The sequence below is a fragment of the Peromyscus leucopus genome, chromosome 6, assembly GCF_004664715.2.
Source record: "Peromyscus leucopus breed LL Stock chromosome 6, UCI_PerLeu_2.1, whole genome shotgun sequence".
Classification (NCBI taxonomy): domain Eukaryota; kingdom Metazoa; phylum Chordata; class Mammalia; order Rodentia; family Cricetidae; genus Peromyscus; species Peromyscus leucopus.
Genome location: NC_051068.1, coordinates 64,234,458 through 64,246,222, shown reverse-complemented (window position 1 = coordinate 64,246,222; position 11,765 = coordinate 64,234,458). Strand labels below are relative to the sequence as shown.

At 38.9% G+C, this 11,765-nt stretch overlaps 1 protein-coding gene across 1 annotated transcript; it reads left to right on the top strand.

Annotated features, from left to right (window-relative positions):
• Window positions 1–5,786: 5,786 nt before the first annotated feature.
• On the top strand, window positions 5,787–7,675 carry LOC114683132 (late cornified envelope protein 1C-like). The gene is made up of 2 exons (XM_037206713.1): window positions 5,787–5,910; window positions 7,013–7,675. The coding sequence occupies exon 2, from the start codon at window positions 7,036–7,038 to the stop codon at window positions 7,477–7,479; it is 444 nt and encodes a 147-aa protein (XP_037062608.1). The 5' UTR covers window positions 5,787–5,910; window positions 7,013–7,035; the 3' UTR covers window positions 7,480–7,675.
• Window positions 7,676–11,765: the final 4,090 nt, after the last annotated feature.

Sequence of the window (11,765 nt, the reverse complement as noted above, 5' to 3'; positions counted from 1 at the left end):
TACCTTTAATGTGACTTTTCTTCATTTCTCTGTCTGGATTTCCAGTGTTGGCTTACAGAAATGTGACTGAACTTGGAAGATTGATTTTGTAGCCTGCCACATTGCTGAACATTGTAGCTAAGATTTTTTTTTCTGGTAGAATTTTAGGGCATTTCACATATAGAAATACTACTGTCTGCTCACAGAGATAATTTGTCTTCTTTCTTTTCTGCCTGCATCCCTTTTCTGTCTTTTTCTCCCAGAGCTCTAGCTAAGATTTTAAGAATGAAGAAAGTGGACACCCTTGTTTCAGTCCCAATTATAAAGGAAATAATTGTACATTCTCCCAATAAGGTCATGTTTGATATAACCTTTCTAACCCTAGTTTCTTCAGTGCTTTAATCATGCATGATGTTTGATTTTTCTCAACATCATTTTGGAACCAATGGAGATGATTATCACGTTCCTGTCCCTAGGTATATTCATATACTCTATTGCATTTACTGATTAGTAATTGCTCAACCATGCTTGCATCCATGAAATCATACCAACCATCATGGTAAACTATTTATTTAATGTGCTCCATTCTCAATGTTTTAATAAAATATTTATTAATTCATTAATTTTCTTACATGTTGTCCTGTAGTTTGTTGATATTCACCCCTTTTCCTCCTACTAAGACCTACAAGATATCTTGTATGTCTTTTTCCAAATTCAAGCCCTCCTTTTGGTTTTGTTTTATAACTAAGAATGTCTGTGCTGCCCATAAACTGCTGAGTGTAGAGACCTTCTCTGGAGCACGGCCCACCTAGGAGTGGCCACACACTTATATAAAACTGAGTCCCTTATACCAGGAGTGATTAACTGTCTACATCTACTCAGCATGCAGGCAATCACAGCTGCTGTGACTTATGAATGAACCAGTCTTGTCACATCCAGAAGACAATGTTTTGCTTTGATCTTGCTTGACCTATGACTCTTACAATCTTTTCACAACCTCCTCTGTAATATTCCATGTGTTTTGGGATGGGTGTGACATAGATATATCATTATTGGCTGATCAATATGCTGGCACTTATTCTCTGAACTTTGATCAGTTGTGATGCACTGAATTAACCATTGTCAATGACACAAAAAAATGTTCTGATAACATCTGAGGAGTGACTAATCTAGAATGTAGTGGTCTCTGCTGTTTGCAAACACCAGTGGCAGCAGAAGAGTTCTTGTGAAGAAAGAAGGAAATGTGGATTAGCCAGGCACTAGCTGCCCTTGCCTGAGGTAGCTGACCTTTGAGGGCAGATGAAATGAGGTTTCTAGTAAACAGAAATGTGTTTTATCAGATTCCCAAGGAATGCTGGTATTAGGCTTTTGTTCATCCAATAAGAATTTTTCTACCTGATCAGGGTCTTTCTGCTCAGAACATTGTCACCAGCGCTCCTATTTGTTGGGTGGACCCAACAGACCAAGTCCCCATCTTTTTCCCAGGAGCCCTCTCTAAGCATCAGTTGCTGGAAAAGGAAAAATTGATTTTCTCCAATGGAGTATCATAGGATATACAAATCACACTTAAGGGCAGGCTGCATGCCCAGCAATAGATAATCACCAGCACTGAGCTCAATGGTATTTTTGGAAATCTTTTGTCTCACAGTGTTTTAGTTGTTTGTTTGTTTGTTTGTTTTTGTTTTTTTTACCTTAATGGTCTTTTGTTTATATATTGTCGTCTTTTGCTTATATATTATAGTTTGCAATATTGTTTTACACGAGTTTTGAGTCTGAGTAAATGTTGGGATCTCTACATATATATGCATTTCTAGTGTTTTTCCTTTTCCTATTTTTTTATTAAGTTTTATTCTGGTTTGTTTTTTATTTGCCTGTTTCATTTCTAAAGAGAGAAAGAGAGAAAGAAGTCATAAAATTGGAAGGCTGGGGAGGTGGGGAGTATCTGGGAGTATCTGGAAGAGGAGGGAACTTGATCAGAATATATTCTGCAAAAAATTATTCTCAATTAAAATGAAAACTTAGAAAAAAACATTGCATTTCTTGTATTCATATTTGTTTTTGATTTTAGGAATTAAAATTTTTCCTTAATTATTCTATCACACACTAGTCATTTAGAGTTTATTGCTTTATATGGCTTCTTATTTTTTCATTACTATTGATTTCTGGTCTGATAAGATAAAAATTATTTTAATCCTATCATGTTTTAAAATTTTTTATGGTCAAAATGTGATCTATTTTTAAGAGGGTTCTCATGGCTACTGAGAATAAAGTACACTTTGTATCTGGTGATTGTGAAGTTTTGTCCATGTGTGTTGAATCAACTTGATCTAGGGTGAAGTTTTATTTAAAGCTTCACAGTTTATTTTTAGTTTTTATGACCTATTTATTGATAAAAGTAGAATAAGGAAGTGAACCACTCAAAGTTGTTACCTGGATTACATACAAGAGCATACACACACACATGCACACACACACACATTGGAAGAGAAAGAGAGAGAAATGAGAGAGAGAAAGAAAAAGAAAGAGGTGGGGAAAGCATAATGATTTTGTAATATGTTTTATCATTTTTAAGAATTCTTCTAAAAAAGTTTAAAATAATGAGAGTTTTGAATGTTTTTCATGTCATCTATACATTAAAATTATACTACCAGCAACATCAAATAGAATTATTTTAAAAGATGTTATTTAAAGTTAAGTGATTTATAGATTTTATACTTTGGGAGTATTGATGCATCATGTGTAATTGTTAACAAGTAGACAAGAACAAACATCTCAGAAAACAGCATTGAATTCTCTTGATTCAGCCTATGTGTTGCAGAGAAATGAACATTTTTTATTTGAATTACTTCTGATTAGAGTTTTCAGGATATTCCAGGATAAATAAAATATGGTCTTATAAAAGAGAAATATCTTTTTTTTTACTTTTTCATTAAGAGATTTTCTATTCATTTTACGTACCAACCACAGATTCCCCTGTCCTCCCTCCTCCCACCCCCCAGCATTTCCCCCAAATCACCCCCCATTTCTGAAAACTGAAACCTTCAGAATGTCAACAAATTTTGGTCAAAACATTTATGTTGTCTTGCAGCCTAAGTCTCCAGAGCTCACATTTTAGGCTGACACTATTCTTCTACTAGATAGCATACTACTGATACCCATCTGTCTGTGTACAAGAGGTCAGCTGAAGACCTGGGTGTTGTCCTGCATAGAGGCAGAAGTGTGGAGTAGCTGACATCACAGCCACATCATCCTAGAAGTCCTAAGCTGAGCCATGCATAACTACCATTGTGGAAATCAGGGATCAGGTTCTGGCTTCTCCCAGTTGCTAAACCTTTTGGAACAAGGAGACTAAAATCAAAGAATGTGAGACAGTGAAAGGTTTCTCAAGGTCACGTGGACACACTTACCTCAGTCTGCCTCAGAGTTCAGGTTCCAATGGGGTGACCCATGTCCTTAGGAGAATCTATTTCTAAGCTTGCACATCAATGAAGATTCTAGTGGAAGGCTTAGACATCACCACATAGCTACAGGATGATTGTGCTCAACTACAGAGAAGAAACAAAAATTCTAAGAAAGGTTGTTAAGGAATTCCTCATGACTACATTAAACATCATGGATTAAAAGAAAAATAATGTGGACCTCAGCTGCATTATCATAGCAGCTAGAGTTTGTAACATATGATTTAGAGAAAATCATAACCAAAAAAAGAAAGGAAAGAAAAGAGTATCATTCAAGAGCAGGTGGGAAATGCTTCAGGTAAAGTAGCATAAAAGGCTATGTGTCATAAGAGTTCTACTTTTGTTAAGTAGTATACATTCCTGAACAAGTCTTTGCTAATGACTTTTTGGTAGATATCACTGGGAGTGTTAGGGTCTTCTATGGGTCTAATGCTACAACATAGTAAATGAAAGATAAAGGGGCTTTAGGGACCATGGTTGGAGGGGGAAATGGGAGGAGGGATGAGAGGGGGATCTGAGGTTGGTATGTAAAATGACTAAAACAATTAAAAAAAACTTTGGGTATGTGTAAATATTAGATGTATTTCTTAAAAGATTTGGAGACAGATGATCCACAGAGGAAAATAAATAACAGAAGTCAGGGAGGTATGCATCTCTCTCTATGGGACTCTATACGTTTGTAAGTACCCATGTTTCTGTACTCTATTTTCTTAGTGCTGACCATGCTCCTGTGTCCCAGGCTCATGTTATTCCCAAGGCCTTGAAATTCATCAGCATTTAAGGAGGAAAGATTTTGCTAATTTAGTTTGTATATATCTTTGCCTCTTCTCACTGACTGTTTTTAGATTTAGGGTAATCTTAAATTATAACTCTCTACAACCATATTCTTCTATGATGAATAATAACTACTCCTACTAAATCTTGAAAAGAAAAAAGTTCTAAATATTGTGGTCATATATAGCCTATAGTCATGTAAAATACAAATGAAAATCAGAGGCACACAGAGAGAATAGGGGTCTAATGACCACAGGAACACATTCTTGTGAACTACTGATAACTGATTCTCTTTAAAATAACCTACCTTCTTCAGTGAGGGATATGGCCCATTAGCCCTTTGTCTCATATGCAGGAATAGACTGACTCTATTCTTTATTTCTCATAGGTGAACAATATCATTCCCTCAATGTCATGTGAACCCCTTTTCCTGATTTTCTTCTTACTAATGTGCCATCTGACCTCACTCTCTAGTAACAGCACATCATTGCATGAAAGAAATGTGCTGACTTCTACAGAGTATCCAATAATATTGAAATAGTAAGGACAAGGTAGTGTATTCCTAAATGAGGATTTCATGTAAATTCATGAAATATATTATATAAATATATTTACTGAGACAAATGTAAAGAAACATAAAATAAGGATGTCCATGCTCTCTGGACACATTTGCTGCTTTATTATTGGTAATGAATATTAATTTTGCCAAATATTGGGTTTCCTTGGGTCATTTTCATGCATATTATTTATTGAACCTCTTAATCTTATTTCAGTTTCTATTTTTAAAGATTATATTTTAATTTTATATTGTGTGTGTCTGTGTGTCTGTGTGTATCTCTGTGTGCATGTGTAAGTGACTGCATGTACCTTTGGAGGTAAGAAGAGGGTGTTAGATGCTCTGAAGCTGGAGTAAGAGGGGGTTGTGAGCTGCCCCACTTAGTTCCTAGGATCCAAACTCAGATCCTCTACAAGAGCAGTGTGCATTCTTCACAGATGAGCCATCTCTCACTTGCCATGTTCTTGTATTTAGAAGTTTGCATGTGTCTTTTGTGAAGTATACATAATCATCTGATGTTTCATTTATTTTCATAACAGTCTTGAATTATCCTTAATATTGTACTGTCCTAGTTAAAATGAGAAATGACACAGTCTAAACAGACTTTCAGAACCACACCTCAACAAATGTGGTGCTGTCCGGGATCTATCTTGCAGGGTTTTACTGCAGTTGTAGATGTTTAAACTAGGTTTATGTAGGCACAGTTGGGAAAGTGCAGAGAGGAAACAAAGGTTTGGAAGAAACTTCAAATTTTACTACCTTGATGTGATCTATATACTTCACATATCACATTAAGAAGGAACAGAAAAGAAAAACAATGAAGAAGTGACTGGTTCCCATTCAGGTACTCTGCAGGTATGCCAGGGTTAAGGACCCAGGAATCCACTTCCTCCCTTCATGCCTAAGCCATGGTCTAAGAGAGATGCAGCATGCCTGGCCTCATGGAGGAAGGTTGGTGAGGAACATCTGGTCATCATCTGTCACATGACCATGTGGTGTCAGCAGACAGAGCCTACCTTGTCCAGACACTGTCTGACAGGCTAAGGCAGAGGCCAGGATCAGAATAAAAGGGCTGAAGCATAGGGCGCCTCCATCCACTCACCTCCTGAGATACCCACACATCCTGAGCTGCCCATCATCTTGGTAAGTGTGCACAGGAGGCAAGAGCAGGGACTTTTCCAGAGAGGTTGCCAGCCTAGAGTTGTAAAGAGGACTGGGAAGGGTTTTTTTTTTGACTATAGGACATATTGGTAGATCATTGAATGTGGTGAAGAGTGAGGGGTGAGGCAATGGCAACAATGATACACACAAACCACAGTTCTGAGAGACACCGGAATGCTTGGGGCATTCTGGCTCTGGAAAGAACAAAGTATCTTCAGTCTACAGGAACCCTCGGGATGGGACATTGAGCATAGAGATCTGTGTTCATGGGGTTAGGTTTCAGGTGGGAGTTGGCCTATGAAGACAATCTACCTCTCATTTCCGAAGAAGAGCTCTAGTCAGAAAAGGGCAACAGGCTATCACTTTGTTATTGTTGTTGTTTTGCTTGTTCATTTATTTGACTTTTTTCCACATTCTTTTTTTAATTAAGAATTTTTTTAATTCATTTTACATACCAATCACAGATCAGGCTCTCACTTTGACTTGGGAAAGAATGAGAGCCCTTGTACTGGGATCTGTTCACACACTTTTCTGAGGAACAGGACATCACCAGGATGACACCTTGCCACCCTTAGCCTGGGCAGGTGGTGATTTGGATACCCCTGAACTCTGACCTCACAGCAGGACCTACTGTTCTCAAGGCACCCTTGAGAGAGTTTACATATTTTTCTTCAGGGGATCACCTTACTTCCCCATCAGTAATCTAGAAGTTCCTTGAAATACCAACCTTAAACAAAAATCACCTTCACACGATGATTGCTCTTTCTTTTAACAATTGCTTTTCTCTGAAATAATCCAAATCCTCTCAGATCTATGAGGATTAAGACTACCAAACTTGTTACAGTGTCAGTAGTTTTTTATTCATTTGGTACTGATGGATACCAGGTGATGATTAGTGTCTCACTTGCATGGGTGTCTGAGATTTCAAAGTCATGATGAACATGACATGATTATATGAGTATGTTAGAATTGAAATGACTATAGGTGGTGGTTATATAATTATCAATGACACTTCTGGTGGTCACAATGAGCCAGGTAGCCATAGTGGTGTCTGGTATCTGACATGTGTGGGATTCTCTTGCAGCTTCTGAACACCCACAGGCCGAGATGTCCTGCCAGCAGAACCAGCAGCAGTGCCAGCCCCCTCCCAAGTGTGCCCCCAAGTGCCCTCCCAAGTGCCAGACACCAAAGTGTCCCCCCAAGTGTCCCCCCAAGTGTCCTCCCAAGTGCCCCCCTGTGTCTTCCTGCTGTAGCCTGGGTTCTGGGGGCTGCTGTGGCTCCAGCTCTGGGGGAGGCTGTGGCTCCAGTTCTGGGGGCTGCTGCAGCTCTGGGGGTGGTGGCTGCTGCCTGAGCCACTACAGGCCCCGCAGATCTCTCCGTCGCCATCGTCACAGCTCTGGATGCTGTAGCAGTGGTGGCAGCAGTGGCTGCTGTGGCAGCAGTGGTGGCAGCGGTGGCTGCTGTGGCAGCAGTGGTGGCAGCGGTGGCTGCTGTGGTGGCAGCAGCAGCAGCAGCTGTGGCAGTAGCCAGCAGTCTGGGGGCTGCTGCTGACCTGCATGAGGAAGACTTCAGGGAAATGGTGTAGGAGGAATCAAGTTCGGAAGACCTGCAGCTGCCTGCCAGTCCTGTCTTCTACCCCTGTCCTTGATATGTTGAAATCTTCCTGTCCAAGATCTTCAATTTATACCCAGTTTCCAAGGTCCCTTTTCTATACTACCTAATAATAAAGTCTTCTCTGCCATTCCCATCAGCCTCTTGATTGTTTTAATCACTAGCATTCCCACGGGTCAGTGTTTGCAACTGGCCATGGGTGACACTCTGTTTGGGGTAGAAGTTTGACTCAGAACTTCTAGGTCAGGTAACAGCAAGTCACTGCACAGAGTAGGGATTGTGAACTTTGGTTACCCTTTCCTGTACACAGAGGGGCCGGTCCAGTCCTCACGTTGATACGGATAGTTTTGGCTACTGCCTTCTTCTAGGGTCAAAGGGTTTTTATAATTATTATTTTTATCCATTACTCTATAATTATAATAGCTTTGATGGTATTTCTAACAGTCAATATGGAGTGATAACATTAAAACAAGGAATAAATTAAGTGACCATTTTAAAGAAAGCAGATGATTATTATTAGAGCTTATTTATTCACAGAACTGTAAGTCAATATTCAGAACAATGAGCCTAGACAAAGTAACCTGTCGCTTCTCTTTTATTTTACCTATCGGGTGCTCTTTCTTACATAAATAATTTTTAACTTAAAATGGATAAACTTATAAACTTAATATCACCTCTATTAGATATCGCAGGCTAACAAATAAGAAGCCCAATGGCAAAAATGGGTTGCCTCTATTGGAGCTGTTGGCAAGTGAGTTATCATAGATGCCCAAATATTACAGACCATGTGTAAGGAGTGAATGAAGTGCCAAGTAAATGTCTGTTGTTGATATGACCCATGGAAATGGCAAAGCCTTCCTCAGGTGAGGCTTAGAGAAATAGCAAAGTCTTCCTTTGATCCAAGTATGAGTGTTTACAAATGATTGACTAGTGTTACATAGAAACTATCAACCACAGTTGCTGCTCCCAAATGTTTATTGCCTGAGACTGCCCACTATAGAGCCTCCCCTACTGAGATTAGCTAAACTTGCCTCCTTGTTTAGCTGTATACCATACATCTGACTTCTCCATCTAAATGTATATAATAAACTTTCTGAGTTCCTGTTTTGTGTGTGTGTCTCCATGAGAGCACATGGTCACCCAATCCCTGCCCTTTTGTACTTTTATCTGTAAGTCTGTCCTCTCTTCATTCCCCTGTTGCTCCAGTCAGGTCAGTCCCTAAAGCCATGTAGAGTGTGGAAGGTGTGTCCCTATAAGGTTTCACACACTCCAGTGGATGACCATATACCTAAGAGTATATAGGCAGCACTTAATGGACTCTATTCCCAGATGAGGAACTTTGCAAAATCAATGGCCACTAAAAGTAGGAGAATCCATTTTCTCAAGTTCAAGCCCCAGAATAGGTTACAAAGGAGCCAGTCTTAAACACATATACATATGAGCAAAACTAAATGGGCTCAGGTTTATTAATATATGCACACATACCAGTAATAAAGAAGAAGAGGTCATAAAGTAGAGAGAGAGCAGGGTTAATATAAGGATCTAGAGGGGAGAAAGAACATGGGGTGTAAAGAGTGGAAATGCAGGGAATGCCAAGTGTTTGGAACACTGGGTTTTCATTTGCATGGTTGTGGGGAGTTACACTTTCCTGTATGATTTTTACCTTGCTTTGTGGTAAAGATTGACACATTTATGGAGTTTCTTGTTCTTTTGGTGACATTATTTTTTAGTTTCATCTGATTATGACAAGAAATGATATTTTATATAATTTCAACCCTTCAAATGTTATTAAAGCTTGCCTTTAGTCTTTCCATGCATAAAAGTTAGTGAGTGCTGAGGTAAATTAATACCAATAAGCACTGCATGAAAAAGCCCAATAACACCAAGCTCAGTGAGTCAGAAAAGAACAAATTGATCCCACATTTAGAAAGAAGAAGGGAATTAAAGAGGTTAGACCACAGATCAGTGAGATGCAGAAAAGAATAAGCAATAAAAAAAAACAAGGAGTGTGGTGGGAGAGATGGTTCAGTAGGTAAGAACACTGTCTGCTCTTCCAGAGGACCAGAGTTCAGTTTCTAGACCCCACATTGTAGCTCAAAAGTGTCTGTAACTCAAATTCCAAGAGATCTGACTTTCTCTTCTGGCCTTCATAGGCGCCAGGTCCACAAGTGATAGATACACGGACATATGTGCAAGCAAAACATCCTTACTCATAAAATACAAAGAAAGAAAGAATGAAAGAAAGAAAGAAAGGAAGGAAGGAAGGAAGGAAGGAAGGAAGGAAGGAAGGAAGGAAGGAAATGAAATGAATAGTTTCTTCTTTGCACTCACTATTAAACTATAAAAGAGAAGGGCCAACTCAGAAAATAAAACTAGACAAAAGCAGTAGACATCGTAAAAAACAAACTGTAATATAAAAGAATTCTGTGAATAACTGTGTGCCAAGAAATGTTATATTCCAAGAAATATGAATTTCACCATGATGGATTCATAACAAACTACAAACAGAGCAAGAAGATTGAATCTATGAATGATTCTCTAACAAATAAAGTACAGGCCCAAAGAGTCTTACTGGTGAATGATTTTGGACATTTAAAAGAAAATTAACACCAAATATACCTGAATTATTCCCAAAAGCCAAGAAGGGAAGAGAACACCTATAAGCTCATTCTAATGTGCTAGTGTTATTTTGACAACAGAGTCAAAAACACTTTCAGAAACAAAACCATAGATCCAAAACCCCAATGACATTGTGGGTAAAAAAAATTATCAACAAGGTGATAACAAAACATCCAATAGCACATTAAAAGTATATAAGGGGAGCTGGTGAGATTGCTTAGTGGGTAGAGGTGTGTCTGAGTTACTTTTCTATTGCTGTGAAGAGACATCACAACCAAGGCAACTTATAGATGAAAAAGTTTATTGGACTTGCAGTTTCAGTGGACTGGAGTTAATGATCATTATTTTAGAGAGCATATGGCAGCAATCAGGTAATCATGATGCTGGAGAAGTAGCTGAGAGCTTATACCTGATCCATAAAGTACAAGGCAGAGAGAAAGCTATCTGGGAATGGTGTGTACTTAAGGAACCTCAAATCCCATCTCCTCCAACAAGGTTACACTTTCCAATCCTTCCAAAAAAGTTCCACCAACTGGAGACCAAGTATTCAAATATATGAGCCTATCGGGGCCATTATCATTCAAATAACTCATTCCATACCCTAATCCCCTTAGGACTGTAACCACACTATAATGCAAAATGCATTTATCCACACTTCAAAAGTCCCTATAGTCTTTCACAGTCTCAACATAATTTTAAAATCCAAACTCTTATCTGATATTCAAGACAATCTCCCAAATATAACCCCATATAAAATCAAATCAAAAGGAAAATTACATACTTCCAGCATCCAATGGCACAGAAAATATATTGCCATTACAAATGGGAGAAATGGGGGCATAGTAGACCAAAGCAAAACCAAAAGCCAGGTAGGAAAACACCAAATCTTATAACTACATGTCTGTTGTGAAAGGTCTTTGATGGTTCTGTTGTTCCAGCTTCCTTGACTGCAACATACTCTTCTCCATTGGGCTGCCCACTCTCCGTGTGTAGTTCTTCCTGGAAGACATCACACAGCTCTGGAATCTTCAATATCCTTAGGTCTCTAACACAAATAATTCAGGCTTCCCTTCCACAGATTTATGCAGTGGACTCTCAGGGCCTCTATTCAGGGACTCCCCCACCACATGTCTTGTCTCAGAGGCTATCCTTAATCATAGAGGAAGATTCTACAGTTCCTTTATTGTTGTATTCTCTTGTTTCTAAAGCCAGAGCCACATGAACAATGCTGCTAAGTTCAATCATAGCTGCCAGCTTGGGATGAATCCTGAGCCCCTCCTTGAATCATGCTTGTATCAACATTCTTTTGTAGTTGTTTTCAGGTACAGAAATATCTGTGGGCATTTCATTTTTACAAATGGAAGCTTGACTGGGTGGTGTTTTCCCCTGAGGGCACAATTCCCTTTATTCCATTAAGCATCATGGTTCTTAACTCTTTCAATACAAGTCTCAGCTCCAACACTGAATTTCCTGCTGCTCTTTTTCTCCTCAAATATCATGTACTTATTTTTGCCCCACTTGTTCTTTTGTATTGTAGACCTGCATAAAAGTGATCACTAATAACCATACAACAGAGTCAATATTAGGCTTCCCTGAAATCTCCTCTG